Source organism: Colias croceus, chromosome 4, assembly GCF_905220415.1.
Source record: "Colias croceus chromosome 4, ilColCroc2.1".
Classification (NCBI taxonomy): Eukaryota; Metazoa; Arthropoda; class Insecta; order Lepidoptera; family Pieridae; genus Colias; species Colias croceus.
In genome coordinates, this window is record NC_059540.1 from 6,035,800 (window position 1) to 6,053,265 (window position 17,466).

Sequence of the window (17,466 nt, forward strand, 5' to 3'; positions counted from 1 at the left end):
CGTTAAAGTATAGATACCTAGGTATCCTTATTTCTTACCATTATATTAAAATCATTACCACAGGCTGCCTGGAAGGAATTCCTTGGTGCCAACTGCCAACTGCCAATAAAATCTGTCCTGATATGTTCATCATTAAAGTTAATAAAATAAATACAACACATTTTGGACAATTTCGTACTTAACTTCTGTATGAAACTTTTTCAAGAATTTAGAATTTATAAAACCAAATTTGTAAAATTCTTCATCTAACCACTTACCTACAAATCATAACAAATAAAATAACCTATTTTGATATTTCTCGGAAAGTATATTTATACTTAGTTACTCATACATAAGGAATTAGTAAACTCAAACTCAAACTCAAACATTTATTTATTCAATTAGACTTCTTCGAGAAGCACTTTTGAAACGTCAATACATATTTTAACATTTACCACCGATTCGGAAAGCAGGTATCTATGGAGAAGAATCGGCAAGAAACTCCATAGTTGCTCTTTTAAATCATTTCAGTATTACAATTTAATTTTACAAAATATGTAAGTAACTGTACGTATATATTATCATAATATGCCAAAGAACTGTCCTGTGGTTTTTACGCGACAACCCTCCATGGGTTTTTATCTTCCATAATATATTCCTTAATGCTGTAATAGGCTCTCTGAACTAATACGTTTTTTACATAATTTTTAAATTTAGTACATACTACTAAACTCTTTAATACTATGAGGAATTCTGTTGTAATGCCTCCTCCACACTACTCGCGAAGTTGAACGAGGTTAGACGAATAGAATAATGTAGAGAGGCACTTCGACTTACTTCGTCCAACTTTACCTCGCCTCGGCCGACTTCCGTTTGTTGTCGGTTTTTGCGCCCGAGTCAAAGGGCACGAAGTTACCTGAAGTTCGTTCTGAACGTTCGAGTGTGTAGTGTAGCACCGCGGACTTCAGTCAACTTCGGCCGAGTACTTCGCCGAGGAACTTCGCGAGTAGTGTGGAGGAGGCATAAAAAAGTATACCTTGGCCCATAAATGAATTTTTAACTTTGGCTAACCGGTAAAATGGCATTTCAATTTCAGTAACTATAACCACAGACTAATAATAATATACTACGTATACAACTATAACCATCCTGAAATCTGAGGTAAAATTTTTTAAGTAATAAGTACATAATAAAATATGTTAGGTAGGTACCTAAGTGTGCATACATACCGACATACGCTCGAAATATACATATTACATATTATATTCGTCATTCGAGTAAGAACTCGTCTTGTTCGAAACTCGAAATTGTTGAACCAGTCTTCAACATTTGTTTTTAATTATCTTCATTGTTTTCTATCTGTTGGTAAACTGTTTCATTATTTTCTTTATAAAAGGTGCCTATTACTTCCTGCAGGCTAAACCCTCTTAAATTCCGGTGTTTTCCTTGATTCAAATTATTTGAATTCCAGTGACACCCTACCTGCAAAAGTCCTCAGGTGTCTCTATATTTGATACCTATAGTTGGACCCGGCAATGTCGCGCCCTCTACAGTCTCGGTCAACAATTTTTTTTTCATATACATAGTAAAGTTCACATGTTTTAATCACATATTATAATGATTGAATAGTCATGAATAAAATATATACTTATTAATAATATACAGAATTATAGAGAACCAGAACCAGAACCACTTCCTAAAAACAAACACATACATTTACAAAGTTTTCCACAAGGTCTTATTGTGGTGATATAATACTTATATATAATACATAATATTATGTTCGTTTAATATAATTGGCTTTGAAATGTAATTTTAGGACGATTTCGATCATTGTCCATAAAGTAAAATAAGTTTACACACTATAAAACATCATTGCTCTGAACAAGAAATATATAAGTAAGTAGCAAGAACATGCAACGATGCCAAAATAGTCCCCACATCAGCATTTGTTACAGAGGAAGTTTCTGCAACACTGGTTTTCAGTAACGACCGATAAAGTACGATGAATAATCATATTGATATTTAGAAACTTTCTTTTCTCTCAAGGTAGTAGTTTCGAAAATCGAGAAGCCTTTACTGTATAGTTTTTATTCGAAGACAGCTGTTATTTATAATCTCTACAATAAATTCAATTTATAAATACATCATTGAATTTTTTTAAGAATAGGTAAGTACAGTTGTTGAGGTAGGATAGTGGGCGGCTGCCATGTCAGTGGTAAGTGGTATACGCATTCTATGGCAAGGCGGGTTCGAATCCCACAGTTTAATCAATTTTATAAAATTCTTAAATAATTTAAGATTTTATTAATTTGTAGATTATTAATATTGTTTATCCCGGAAATTCTCAGGTAAAATGAAACAAAATAAAATATAGGACACAAATTGAGTAAAATCAAGAAAACTATAATACCTATAAATATTTTTTCAATGTAGCGATACTATTCCTCATACTCCTACTCCTTTGGCCTTCCACCTTGATAACTATTTTTGTATATAGAAGCAGAAAGCAAAATAATCTATACTAATATTATAAAGCTGAAGAGTTTGTTTGTTTGTTTGTTTGAACGCGCTAATCTCGGGTACTACTGGTCCGATTTTAAAAATTCTTTCAGCGTTAGATAGCCCATTTATCGAGGAAGGTTATAGGCTATATATCATCACGCTACGACTAACAGGAGTGGAGCGACGGGGGTGAAACCGCGCGGAGCAGCTAGCTAGCTAGCTATAATAATGCGGAGGCGCGCACTGACGGATTCCACGCAATCATGCGAAAAAGAGCGGCATCCATGATGCACCGTGTCCGGCAATCGTCCAGCAGCATCCTAGCTGTCTTCGTGGACAGATGGGACAGCAATGTCTTGAGTCATTGGGTCAAAATCCATGTCTCAAGCAGATTGTAAATGGAAATAAGATTGTTTTTAATATTAAATAGAATTATAATACTAACATAGTTTTTTAAGGCCATTTTACTAACAAATATAGTTATGGATATTAAATTTATCTGAAATAAATGAAATAAATAAATAAATAATTGTTTAAATAAGGAGAGGGAGAACTTTACTTCATGATCGCTCTCACAGACGTAAAAAACCTTTAAAATAACTTCACTACTTCACTAGGTACCTACCTCATTTCTTGAAAATTGTCTTAGTTTATATAAGTACATATTCAAATACGAAACCTCAAAAACGAAGTCATTAAATGAGCAATAAAGGATACCCAGACCCTTTATAGTCATAAGTACTATTCTGAATATTCATTATATACTTCAGTCTTTGCATTTTAATAAATTTATTATTAATTGAAAAAGTTAATTCTATTGTTTTATGACTTTATACTTCGCTGTCAATGATAGAACCGAATAAATCTTAAAATATGTAGGTATAATCAAAAGCCCTAGAAGAGTTCAATTCTGTATATTGTATCAAACCTTAAAAAATGACTTCAGAGACCCCCTCCATAGGTACCTAACACGAAAAAAGTCGTTTTGATTCGGCACCATTAAGATATTATTATTTATTTTGATAAATTGAATTTGAAATTATCGCGCAAGACTCTCCATATGATTATGGAGAGTCTTACTTTTGAATAAAAGATTGCGAAAATATTATGTTCATACAATGAGTTCATAGTTCATACTGAACTGCTTTATAAAGTAAAATTTAAAAATATTTTTCGTTACAGATATTTGCATCTGATAGTGTTTTAAAACACGTCTTAAGAATATTTGGATTTCATTTCCCATTCTTTACCTACTGCACAAAATCAAAATCATTAGATGATTTGCAGAATATAGCCAAATATCTGTGAATACAAATAATCGCTAATCGCTTCTGCTCAGTACATGTGCGCAGTTTAACTCGACTCCCCCGCGTCTTATACCCCGCTCTGTCACGCTGCTTTAGACCACCCTTAGTTCTGCCTCTGGTCCTCAAGTCAGTCGGTGGAGGCCGCGCCGGTAACACCATTACTTTGTTTCATGAAGACCGCATTATATAGCGCTCTGTTTTAAAGTAACCGTTAAAGCATTAAAGTAGTGAAAACAACCATGGATACTGAGGAGTTTCGTGTTAGGGGAAAAGAGATGGTGGATTACATCTGCACGTATATGAATACCTTGCGAACACGACGAGTTACCCCTTCAGTGGAACCTGGATACCTTCGAGACGCTTTGCCCGCCGAAGCGCCCTACCACCCCGAGTCGTGGGACGACGTTATGAATGATGTAGAGAACAAGATCATGCCCGGTGTTACCCATTGGCAACATCCCCGATTTCATGCATATTTCCCATCAGGGAATGCATATCCTTCAATTCTCGGAGACATGCTTTCAGCCGGTATTGGATGCATTGGATTTTCGTGGGTAGGTAGTGCTCTAATTAATAGATAGATGTAATTTTCGATTATGATGAAACTGACGCTCTACAATTTGTTATTTTTTTAAAAGCATAACTTTGCATACATCGTTTAGGAAAAAAGTAAATTATATAAATAAACGGTTCGAGCAAACTCAAAATTGAGATTTTTTAACCCATTTGGTATTGTAATAATTAACGACAATCGACAATTGAAACATCAAACTATTGTAGTCGTTAGTAAAATTAAATAGTCTAATTACTTACGTGCGAATAATAACATTTGGAGTTGGAATTTAAATGTTTCCTATTTAAATTCCATACAGAACAAGCTAAATACCTAGCTCTGTATGGATTTATTATAGTTTACACAAAAACGTATGGTTCATATTTATTGTCATCATCAATACATATAATAAAATTCTAGAAAAGTCGTGTCTGTACAATCAAAATATATAAAAAAAAATTAGCAGGTGCTATTATTAAATCGATCCCAAACCCAAAACTGTAGTTAAAAAAATTTTTGTCTGTTTGTCTGTTTGTCGGTTTGTCTGTTTGTCTGTATGTTCGTGCACGCTAATCTCAGAAACGGCTTATCCGATTAAGATGCGGTTTTCACTAATATATTGTGGTAATCTTCATTTAACATTTAGTGTTTATTTCATGTTAATCGGTTCGTAAATAAAAAAGTTATGACCATTTAAGTATTCACGGCGAACATTTGCTAAGGCATTCTATACACTGTACGATAAAACGTAAGTTATCTGTTACAATTATTATTCCTGTAAATGTCCAAGTGATCATATTATCGTAAGTGCCCAAGGGTGAGGGGGGGGGGGGGGGGTTGGTCAAATTAGAATTATTCTTACTTCTAGGTAAATTTTATACATAAAATGTCCTTTAAATTATGTCGTATTATATTTTAACCCCCGACGCAAAAAGATAAGTGATAAGTGTTTGACCGCTATGTGTGTCTGTGTGTGTGTGTCTGTTTGTGCCACCGTAGCTCGCTAACAGGTAATCCGAATTAGATGCGGTTTTTTTAGTTAGGCAGCATATTTTCCGACGCTGGTTCTTAGATAAAGTGTATCAAAATCAAAAAAATATTATTATAGGGGTAAATGTGGGAATGAAAAAAACGAAAGTTGTCAAATATAAGTACTTAAGTGATATATTCAATGAAAGTGAACGACCTATCAGTAACAAATCGGTTCATCCATTTATTTGATATAGGTATAAAAGTGGTAATAAAAAAATGAATTTGTCAAAAATATACTCAAGTGACATATCAAATAAAAGGGCATGACGTGTAAAGTTTAATTAGACATATTTTATCAAAATCGGTTCATCCATTTATTATACCTTTTTATGGGTAAAAGTGGGAATGAAAAAAAACGAATGTTGTCAAATATACCCAAGTGACATATCAAATAAAAGTGCATAACGGGTGAAGTACACTTAGTTATATTTTTATCCAATTCGGTTTATCCATTTATTAGATTACAGCGGTAAAAGTGGGAATGAATAATGTGGTCAAATAATATACTCAAGCGGCATATCAAAATATGAAAGGGCAACGTGTGAATTACAATTAGTCATATTTTATCGAAATCGGTTCATCCGTTTATTACATTTAGGGCTTTTTAGGGGTGACAGTGGGGATAAATAAACCAAATGGAGCATCAAACTACAGGATATGACGTGTACATATAGGTACAATTAGATATAGTGTACATCAAAATCGGTTCTGCCATTTACTAGGGATGGAAAGGGAAGGGTTGAAAGTCTGTGAAAGAAGAGGGGATACGGGAGCGAGAGGATAGCCACACCCTGGAAATTTTGAACTCTACTCAAAGCTACATAGGCCTGGCCCTTGGCAATATTTTTTCCTATTTATACCACTCCTTTTGCCACTGTGGTCCATTACAATTTGTGCAACTCTACTCAAAGCTACATAGGCCTGGCCCTTGGCAATATTTTTTCCTATTTATACCACTTCTTTTGCCACTGTGGTCCATTACAATTTGTGCACGGTTACGGCCCAACTTAAAAGATGTCAAGGAGCAACAAACTTATAGATATCAATATGATGTAGGAATGTAATATGGAGGTAGAGGTAGGTCTCGCTCACTTGAAAATATTACATGAAAATAAGAAACCGAAAGGAATAAATAATTATTTTACAAACTTCCCGACGATCTTTAAAATTAAGTACAATAGAAGCGACCCTAGAAGAAGTAAGGTGGCACACAATTATGGAAATGAATAATGTCGACGAGATGGTAAAGATTCTTACAATATACATCCAAATAATTTTTGATCATCATGCTCCTCGAAAAGTGAAATATGTAAAACACAAGCTTTATCCATGGATTACTGATACCATTAAATTGATGATGAAAACTCGAGACGAAGCGCAAGTTACTGCCAGAAGAAGTAAAGAGTGTAAACATAAGGCATATTACAAAGAACTAAAAAGTATCGTCAGCCAGGCTCTGCATAGAGAAAAGCAATCATACTTTGACTAAATTGTGGAAGCACATTAAGGAACAAGTCGTAATTAAAGCTAAACAGGATAATAAGTTACCATCGCATTTCAATGATCCCGATAAATTAAACTGTGACTTTCTTAATGTTCCTGGCAACAACAAATCTGACCTATCGACGTTGACTTATTACGAATTTCACCGGTACTGTAACGCCACCTTCTCATTAAAATCTGTAAATGAAAACACGGTACTTAAAGCCTTACAAACCTTGAAGTCTCAAGCAGTTGGAGTCGATGACATGTCCTTAGATATGTTAAAACTTACTTCCTCCAAAATCCTGCCAGTTATCACGCATATCATAAACACGTCCTTCCGTACGCATCAGTTTCCTGAACTTTGGCAAAGTGCACTGGTACATCCTATACCTAAGAATGACAATCCATTGACCTCAAAAGATCTGAGGCCGATCAGTGTACTTCCGTGTCTCTCGAAAGTGATAGAGAGGATAGTACACAATCAGTTAACCCAGTTCTTAGAGCAAAATGGAGTATTATCCGATTTGCAGTCGGGGTTCAGGAAGGGACGTGGTGTTGCCTCTGCACTAACTGAAGTTGTAGATAACATCCTGAAGGCGCAAGACACGGGCATGAGTACTGCTGTTGTATTCCTTGATTACACTAGAGCTTTTGACACCATCAATGTTCCGCTTCTTCTATCCAAGATGTCGTACTATGGGTTTAGTAAGGAAACAATAAGCTGGTTCAGTAGTTATCTCAACAAACGTACTCAAACTGTAGTCATCCGCAAGGAAGATGGTTCAATTGCATATTCCAGGCAAAGTAGCGTGACCAGAGGAGTTCCGCAAGGCTCCATCCTGGGTCCCCTACTTTTCATTCTGTATAGTACGGATATTACGCGTGAAATAAGATATTGCCGGTACCATTCATACGCAGATGATATACAATTATATATATCTTTTCATCCATCTCGAACTGTTGAAGCTATTGCCGAATTAAATTCAGACCTTCAGCGTATTTCAAAATGGTCGGAGAAAAACTCTCTGGTTATTAATCCTGCGAAGACCAAATTTATGTTATTGGGAACACCGATTTTGGTTGAAAAAGTGGCGAAACATAATCCGCTTATCAGTGTAGAGGGGCAGTTGATTGAACGCGTTAGGGAAGCTCGCAATCTTGGGATCGTGTTCGATGAAAATTTGAGGTTCGAGAAACACATTCATACCACCATTTCAAACTGTTTCTATAGATTAAAGCTGTTGTATCGTATAAAATCCTACATTACCGCACCCTTACGTTCAAGGCTGTGCGAGGCACTTATACTCTCGAAATTCAATTTCGCGGACACCATGTACGGTACAAGATTGCTTGAAAAAACTAAGACTGCAATACAGCGCGTTCAGAACGCCTGCGCTCGTTTCTGTTGGGACATACCTTCGAGAGATCACGTTACGCCGTATCTGATCAAGGCAAAAACGCTCAACATGGAACGACGCAGACGCCTTCACTTCGCTGTCATGCTTTTTGAAGTGGTAACATCCCAGATGCCTAAATACCTTTACTGTAAGCTGAGATGGATGAGAGACAGAAAAGGTTCGCACTTCACAAGAGGGTCCACGTACATGCTAGTTATGCCAAAGTTCCATACAACTGCTTTTAGAGGTAGTTTTGTATACAACGCAACGAAGTGCTGGAACAATCTTCCGCCGCCGATACGTGAGTCAGTGTCAAAAAATGCTTTCAGATATAAATATAAAGCACACTTGATAAACGAATTCGTCAAACAAGCCTAGTTGCGTTGTATATAGGGCTAATATACATTTATTTATTTATTTATTATGCTTTTTTATATGTATTTTATTTTTATTTATTATTATTATAATTTTTTTGTTTTTATATGTTCATAATATGTATAATTCTGTAGAGGATTTTGTTTCTATTTAGTATCTATTTATTATTTTTCCTGTATAGGTATTATTAGTAATAGTCACGGTTAGGGGACACTTTGGGCTTCTGCCCTGTTGTCTTGTGGGGGGCACTGAAAACCAGCGTTATGCCGACCATGTCGGCATGACATATGCTGAGGGCCTCACCATTTAGGTCGCCACACAAATTTATTATTATTTTCTCTGTTTTGCGTTCTGTTCTTTCTTCTTTTTTTTTAATTTTGTTACTTATGTTTTATGTGTCAATGTGGTGTACCTAATAAATGATTTCATTTCATTTCAATGATTTCATTTCATTTCATTTCATTTCATTTTTTCAATATATTTTGATAATGAGGTATAAGTATTATGATGATGTTGGCATGGCAGCCCCGACGACTTTGTTTTTTTTTTATAAATATTTAAAATGGTATTTATTTTTAAAAATCTTCGGGAAGTTTGTGAAATTATTTATTCCTTTTTCTATGCACTTTTCTTCGTAGCGCTGTTTTTTTTTTAATTTCTTACAATAAAATAAATCTTATCTTCTGAGATTTTTTTAAAGAAAAACTTTCAACGAAACGAGATCTTTTTATTTTCACAATGAAACATTTATTTTACTAACACATTTTTTGGTTAGATTAAAAACAAAAATTTCATTTTGAACAACCATCTATTTATTTTTACATAACTAGTTATCATAATGTTCATGTATCTTTTATTTAACACTAGGTTTCCGCCCGCGGCTTCGCCCGCGCAGTCAAAGAAACCCGCATAGTTCCCGTTCCCGTGGGATTTCCGGGATTGCGTCATTTTCCCGGGATAAAAAGTAGCCTATGTCCTTTCTCGGGTATCAAAATATCTCCATACCAAATTTCATGGAAATTGGGTCAGTAGTTTAGGCGTGATTGAGTAACAGACAGACAGAGTTACTTTCGCATTTATAATATTAGTATGGATTATAATGTTCGTGTATCTTTTATTTATTCCTCCGTAAGATGTTTAAACACACCGATGATTATGAAATAATTACTTTTATAATATTCACAACAAAACATAAGAAATACTTAGTTACTTACATTTTGAATAAGTATTAAATTTTAAATTCGTAAGCTATGTAAGTCACATAAAGCTTACGAATTCAAAAGTTAATACTAATTTAATTCTAATTTGTGTGAATAGAAAACCAGAAAAGGCATATCGGACATCGGTGCAACGTTATTGAGTATTGATTGCAAAGTGATTAACTACTAACGTAAATTATTTACATGCACTGTTTCTGTTGCGCTGACGGTGGTATATTTAGGTCAAACAATACGTTTCATCCCTTTTTTTTTTCTCTATTTTAAAACAATCGAATTCATGAAGAATAAAGATTAAAGATACATAGGTATCTATAATAGTTATATTTTTTATTGTACTTATATTTCATAAACAATACTTATCTAAGTATATTACTTCCTGCATTTCTCATCATTATAATATAATATAAAATACAGGTAACAGGATAAAATTAGGCACGTAATTTGAAAAGTATAATACCTAATTAGCGCATGATTCCTCTATATGAAATCGTTATAGCCCGGCGCAAATTTCGTCAATCATTTCTTTGTGAGCGGCTGCTGCTGCTGCAGCTGCGGATCCGTTGATGGGTTGAGAAGTAGTATCAAAAATTGAATAAAAACGAATAACCAGCTCTTCCAGGGCTCTAAGAACTTCAAATTGGTCATATGACATCGCTTAAATTAATGGTATCAACTGTGAATATAAGTAGGTAGATATCTAAACGCCAGTAAACTATAATATTGTAGTAGGATGTTCCTCCGCTGATGCTCTATCACTACATAGTATAAAACAAAGTCGCTTTCTCTGTCCCTATGTCCCTATGTATGCTTAAATCTTTAAAACTACGCAACGGATTTTGACGCAGTTTTTTTTGTAGATAGAGTGGTGCTCAAGGAAGGTTTTAGTATATAATTTATTAGGTTTTATTTAGACAAAGCGGGCGAAGCCGCGGGCGGAAAGCTAGTAAAGGATAAAGTAGGTAATCGGGATGTCTATTGCCTATTTTAAAGCCAAACTAAAAAGTTATTTGCATCTATGCGGTAAATGAAATATTATAAGTCGATTTATTGTTTTATAAAAACTACCTTTACACTATATTTTTGTTGATCCCACTGGCCATTGCTCATCCCAACAACGGAACTGGCGTTCATAATGCTTTTGAATCTCCTTTTCAACCTCTTAAAATTAAAATATATTTTTAGGCTGCGAGTCCTGCATGCACGGAGTTGGAGATCATTATGTTAGATTGGATGGGTATGTAAAATTCAAAAAAAGACCAAAAGACTTTATATTTAGTTTAAAAATTTTTAATTGAAAGTAAATCCAAGTGAAAAATAACTCTATATACCATAATTATGGGTCCTCGGCCCTCGACTGATTATTATTTATGATAATATCATTTTAGTATATCAAAAATGTGGCTTTAAATACGATATGAGTCGAAGGAAACTTGGCTCTTGAGATAAAAATAAGTTGTTGATTTAAATAATTGCCTAAATGGAAGATTGTTAGACAAAGCTAATGTTACACGATAAAACAAAGGCAAGACCGACCTTTTAAGTGGGTAGATACAAGGTATATACTTATTTATCAGGCGTTATTTTAATATGTATAAGCAATATTATAGCTCTACTAATAAGAAATGATTACAGTTTCCCATATGACTGCATATTTATCTTCGAAAAAAGTACCCTCATTTTATTATAGTTAACTCCAACACAATTATTATAGTAAAACGTTTTAGTTATGAAAATATTTACATATTTATAGTTAGGTAGATAATACATATTATAATATAAAATATTTTTAAAGGAAAGGCGATTGGATTACCTCCGGCATTTTTAGCATTAGAAGAAGGAAGTAAGGGTGGTGGTGTGATTGAGGTAGGTTTACTACATTTTAATTCGTAAGCACAATAATTTAAGGCATTCCGCACAATTTGAATGGAGCTCATGTTACTCCATATTACTCCTATATCTAATGCGTATATGTATATAAGATTTATGAAGAAACTGGAGAATTTTAATATGCTTATTGTATTTGCTATACCTAAGTACTATAAGCTGGGAGTTTTTTTTTTTGAAAATGTAAGTAGGTACCTACTTAAGTAAGTAAATCTATGTTATTTACATATTACCTATCATTTTCTTAAAAAATAATATTTGACTGACATGTACAAACTGTTTTTAAATAAAGCTATTCAAAGAGGATTTAAATACATAACGTTCTACTATTCACTTATCAATTAACCTTTATAGGGTTCAGCGAGCGAAAGTGTTCTTGTGTCAATGCTTGCCGCGCGAGCCGCGGCTATCAAACGCCTGAAGCACCAATTCCCTTCGGTCGACGAGGGGCTTTTGCTATCCAAGCTGATAGCGTATTGTTCTAAAGAGGCTCATTCATGTGTCGAAAAGGCAGCTATGATTTGCTTTGTAAAACTGCGAATTTTACAACCCGATGAACACGGATGCTTAAGGGGCGAAATTTTAAAAGAGGTATTTAAATTTTTATTTTTTTTTGTACCTACAGGAAAAATTGTCTCTTAATTTTGTAAACAATATCCACCTACTTATAGCTTGTTTTTTTTTTGTTGTATGCCTATCTCCGTCCATTAATTTGATGGAAACGGTTTAATAGGTGGAGATGAGTTAATGAATTTCCGCAGTAGGTCATGGCATAGCGGGTCAAATAATCGAGCGGTAATTGAAAAGTGCCAGGCGTTGTACCGGCGCTAAGGCGTCTCTTCCCCGCCCCTAATGACTTTGTCTCAAATTCCTGAAATGTTCCACGGATAAAACCATTCCGTCACAGTACTGAATTATATATTATTTTATTGGGGTATTTTAATATTTAAATCTATTTATATCAGTAATTATAATTCGAATGTGTAACATGTAGGCTATAGTAATCTAGTATTCGTCAATTTCAGGCTATGGAGGAAGATGAGGAAGCTGGTTTAGTTCCGTTTTTCGTCAGCACTACATTAGGAACAACATCATGCTGTTCCTTCGATAATCTTCCGGAAATCGGACCCGTAGTACGAAAATTTCCTAGTGTCTGGCTACATATTGATGCTGCTTATGCTGGCAGTGCTTTTCTTTGCCCCGAGCACAAATATCACCTTGCTGGAGTAGAATACGCAGATTCATTTAATACAAACCCTAATAAATTCATGTTGACTAGTTTTGATTGTTCGCTACTTTGGGTGACAAATCGTTACTTACTAACATCTGCCCTAGTTGTGGACCCTTTATACCTGCAACATTGCTACGACCATACTGCAATCGATTATCGGCATTGGGGAGTACCTCTGAGTCGACGATTCAGATCTCTGAAGCTATGGTTCATGTTAAGGAGCTATGGTATTATAGGCCTCCAGAAATACGTGCGACGTCATTGTGAACTCGCTAAATATTTTGAAAAACTTGTTAAGAAAGATGAAAGATTTGAAGTCTGCAATCAAGTCAAGGTAACCTAAGTTAAAAAATTATCTGTACGACAACTAAAGTTCATAATTCAACTGTTTTCATTTCTTTAGGTAAGTATTTGATATTTTAAAATTTAATTATTAATAACGTTGCAGCTAGGATTAGTATGCTTCCGTCTAATAGGTGGTCCAGATGAAACTTCTGAACAAGTAGATGAGCTTAACAAGAAATTGTTAACCAACATTAATGCCTCCGGAAAAATCCACATGGTACCAGCATCTGTTCGAGATCATTTCGTCATACGTTTTTGCGTTGTGTACCAACATGCAACTCGGGAAGATATAGGTATTTCATGCTTGGGTAAATAGGTATTTATTTAAAAGAATCCATAATCCTCGAAATCACTGAATCTTAATTCATTCTTACAGAAATAGCCTGGGAAATTATAAGCGACTTCGCTACTGAGTTATTGGAAGGCCCTGACAAAGAAAGGGTTTGTTTTTCACAATATGATCTTAAAGCATTATTTTTTATATTAAACTGCTCTTTTTATTAAATAATCTATGAATAATGTTTGCAGGATCTCAATGAGGAGCGTGCTCGTCGCAATCGCGCTGCGCTGGCCCACAAGCGCTCGTTCTTCGTCCGCATGGTCAGTGACCCGAAGATCTACAACCCGGCGATCAACAAGACGCCACCTCCGGTCCCCACCAGCCCTTGTACTCCACCACCAATGGCCCCGACCACACCGGATACGCCATCTGACGCTGGCTCTGCGCAACTAGTACCGTCTACTCCGTAAATATATTTTCACATTTAGGCTCGACATAACAAAATTAAAACTACTTATATATAAATGAATGTTATAAATAAGCTTATTTTGAAGTTATATTTGCTAGGTAATTCTTGTGCGCCTACATATTTAAAGATTTTAACGAAAATATGAATTAAACAAATTTTTTTTTTGGCTTTTAGGAAGCAGTCATCTTGGATAAGTTGGCCTTTAGCATTCTTCTTCCAAAGCGTGGATCATGACGCTAACGACTTGCCTTTGAGGTACTTAAATAAATAAAATATTGCTTTCCTATGTAAAATACCACAGTGCGTTTTTCTCGGCATTTTTTACCAAGAACAACGACCTTGTGGAACGATTTACCATCTTCTGTGTTTCCAAATTATTTTAGGAAATAGGATTATTATCTTAGGATTTGACGGGGAAACCTTCAAGAAAAGGGCATATTTATATCTCAAAGGCCGGCAACACATTCGCGGTGACCCTAACCCGTAGCTTATGGGCGGCGGGCATCACTGTCCATCACTGTTCGCCCTCTTTAACGATAAAAAATAAAAAAAGTCATTGTAACGATGTGGGGTAGGTAATAAATATATTTTTTTTTCAGATTTCGTCATTTGGATACGATGGTTCGCTTGAAAAGTCCCAACCAAGGCCGGCGCGGCTCCTCTCCGTGTGTGTCTCCAGAGAGGAGGGCTCCTTCTCCTTCAAACAATTAACTCGTCTATGCTTAACTCATATATAATTAACAATTTATCTCAAATAAAATATCCTTTCCCAGCATTAAAATTGATTTTTATTTCTGAAATCCAGTTCTGATAAAATTTATTTTCCCAGTTGCTTACACGAAGTAGGTATTACAAAAATGCACATTTTGTTTACTTATATGTATAAAAAAAAAAACACAAAGCAAAACCCCAACAATAAAATAATGCATATTGTCCATATCCGAACCAGATAAATTTAAAAAAGATCAGAATAATCCAAAACCGTGAAAAAAATTGTACAACTTTAAAAAAATATATAAATTAACTTTTGAAATATGCTTAAGTTACCTATACAATGGAAATAAAAAAAAACAATTCGATGGTGGGAATATTTTATTACAAACAATAGCCTAAATTATTTATTAACAGTACATTGTTTTAATTCACCATCCCAGCCCACAGTATGCAGAATGTTTGAGTCTTGTTGATCCCAGGCTACTCCTCTTACAAAATTAGAGTGTTCACTGTTTTCATGTATCACCTTTGGTTTATCATTTTCTATGTTGAACACTGTAACTTTTCTGTTATCACAGCACACAGCAACATTGTTTGTCCTGCAAATTGTTTTAAAATTAGTTTAAAGCATTTTAAGCCATTGTTTCTATAAAAAATCTGTGTCACATAAAAAAAAGATACAAGTAACAACATAGTAGTAAATAATATCAAATTTCTTCATTTAACTTTACTTTTTGTATATTCTAGTTCACGTTACCTTCATATACGGGCCACATCTACATAATAATTTATCCATTATCAAGAGGGCAACAAATAAAGGATATGTTGTTGGATAGAGTCTGTCAGTTATGAATATCATATATCAATACTCACTCAGGATTAAATGCAATCCGATGAACTGCTGCAGGAAATTCACATAATTTTATTACATTATCAGAATTTCGTACATCAACTAAAGCCAAAACTCCTGCTTCATCACCAAATATAATTTTGTTCTCTTCAATCCATTGTAAGCAACGGATTCCACAATTATTCTCAATTACATCTGAAATTAAAATGAAATATGAGTATTTTAATTTTCAATTTATAAAATACATACTTAAATAACAAAAAAGTCAGCTGACACTAAGTAAAAAGATATATAGACTCAGCTTGCCTTTCCAAAATATGTTCCTTGTTGGATTGGTTATAATTTTGTACACACTCTTTTTTCATATATAATTTGTTGTTTACTATTATACAAATGGTCATAATATTTCTACCAAACAACGACACATTCATACAAGTGTGATTATTAAACTGTAATTATGAAATTACAAATACCTTAGTTGCTCTTAATATTCGGCCAATACAAATAGACTATAATTTATACAAAATATATTCAAGTTCTTACCATAAACAGGTTTGTCAGTGTGTTCATCCCATAATGAAATAAAGCAGTCAAGCGAGCCTGTCACAAAGTGGGATTGTGACATTGGCTTAACTGATATACCGTGTATTGGCATGCTATGGGCAAGATTATAATTCCTTATACATAAGATATTTTCACTAGCATCCCATACCTAAAAAATTAATGATAAATAAAAAATGGTATTTTGGTCTGGATTTACACAAATACAAAAATACCTATGAATTAAGTTAAGTAAAATATTATTATATGACATGAGAAAATGAAATAACCATTTGTATCAAGCAAAGTTATGTTTAATTTTCAGACAAAGCTGATACTCACCTTTACATGCCCATCTCCACCAGCAGTAATGTATGATTTCTCAGGCTCAAGACACTCTATGGCTAGTATTGCAGAATCATGTTCTGCTACCAATATTTCTTCATTCCACACGTTCCATGCATCATTATTTCTCGACCAAATACGAATGGCACCAGTATCATCACATAATATAACCTTCAAATGTATAAATATACTATGAATTAAGAATTGGTATGAACAAAAACAGTGAGTTTTACAAACAATTTATTGCATTACAAATGTGAAGAAATGTTTACCCTACCTTATTTGAACTTTCAGTGAAATAACCATCTGCAATACTGCTTGTTAAACTAATATGTCTTTTCGAACTGCCTTTAGGGCTTTTATTTTCATCATTACTTTGATAAACTAAGGCTCCTCCATTCCAGTATCGCCCGGTTAGTTCTGAACATCCCACTAATATGGACCCATCTACAGAATAATATGTACATATTAGAAGGCCGTTAGTGACCAATTTAATACACAACACAATATTATTTTAACATTTTACCTTTGTGTGTGCGGACAAAATCCAAGTATGATTGAGTGCATGTTCCTGTGGTTTCCTTTCTATATATTTCAGCATTTAGATGTGGTGGGATGATTTTGTTACTATTATCCATCGTATAATATTTGTATTTTATATAAGATGATGATAAAATCCCTTTTGTCGTAAATAATCAACTATTTTTAAAAAATAATAGATAGAACATGAAAATGATATTTTTAGGTTAGAACTTTGTTGTTTACTGTAATCTTGGTATCAGCTGTCATTTTTTATATGACCGAATATCAAATTCAAGAAGCTTATCAAATTCATAGCTGATATAAAGCGGTACATTCATCATCCGGCATGCCGGTCTAATTAATTATTTTTTAAAACAAACAGTCAAATAAACATGATCCTGTAAAGATTATTTTAAATCTATTATTGGAATTG

General features: G+C 34.2%; 2 protein-coding genes across 2 annotated transcripts; one reads left to right on the plus strand and one right to left on the minus strand.

Annotated features, from left to right (window-relative positions):
* Nucleotides 1–3,939: 3,939 nt before the first annotated feature.
* Nucleotides 3,940–14,828, plus strand: LOC123691497 (tyrosine decarboxylase). The gene is made up of 10 exons (XM_045635916.1): nucleotides 3,940–4,345; nucleotides 11,036–11,087; nucleotides 11,646–11,716; nucleotides 12,092–12,328; nucleotides 12,763–13,302; nucleotides 13,417–13,606; nucleotides 13,690–13,754; nucleotides 13,842–14,059; nucleotides 14,237–14,317; nucleotides 14,662–14,828. The coding sequence occupies exons 1-10, from the start codon at nucleotides 4,031–4,033 to the stop codon at nucleotides 14,771–14,773; spliced, it is 1,881 nt and encodes a 626-aa protein (XP_045491872.1). The 5' UTR covers nucleotides 3,940–4,030; the 3' UTR covers nucleotides 14,774–14,828.
* A 308-nt stretch (nucleotides 14,829–15,136) lies between these two features.
* LOC123691500 (methylosome protein 50-like) lies at nucleotides 15,137–17,352 on the minus strand. Its single transcript, XM_045635919.1, has 6 exons — nucleotides 17,038–17,352; nucleotides 16,789–16,958; nucleotides 16,509–16,682; nucleotides 16,170–16,338; nucleotides 15,650–15,821; nucleotides 15,137–15,375 (listed from the first exon to the last, which is right to left on the minus strand). Exons 1-6 carry the CDS (start codon nucleotides 17,147–17,149, stop codon nucleotides 15,177–15,179), a joined length of 996 nt encoding a protein of 331 aa, XP_045491875.1. The 5' UTR covers nucleotides 17,150–17,352; the 3' UTR covers nucleotides 15,137–15,176.
* Nucleotides 17,353–17,466: the final 114 nt, after the last annotated feature.

What these genes read in the sequence shown, in the direction of transcription:
- LOC123691497 (XM_045635916.1), top strand. Translation starts at nt 4,031, where the DNA reads ATGGATACTGAGGAGTTTCGTGTTAGGGGAAAAGAGATGGTGGATTAC. An exon ending in CATTATGTTAGATTGGATGG is followed by an intron (nt 11,088 to 11,645) that starts GTATGTAAAATT and finishes ATATTTTTAAAG; the next exon opens with GAAAGGCGATTGGATTACCT. An exon ending in TGCAACTCGGGAAGATATAG is followed by an intron (nt 13,607 to 13,689) that starts GTATTTCATGCT and finishes TCATTCTTACAG; the next exon opens with AAATAGCCTGGGAAATTATA.
- LOC123691500 (XM_045635919.1), bottom strand. Translation starts at nt 17,149, where the DNA reads ATGGATAATAGTAACAAAATCATCCCACCACATCTAAATGCTGAAATA. An exon ending in TCACTGAAAGTTCAAATAAG is followed by an intron (nt 16,683 to 16,788) that starts GTAGGGTAAACA and finishes ATACATTTGAAG; the next exon opens with GTTATATTATGTGATGATAC. An exon ending in CACTGACAAACCTGTTTATG is followed by an intron (nt 15,822 to 16,169) that starts GTAAGAACTTGA and finishes TTTTAATTTCAG; the next exon opens with ATGTAATTGAGAATAATTGT.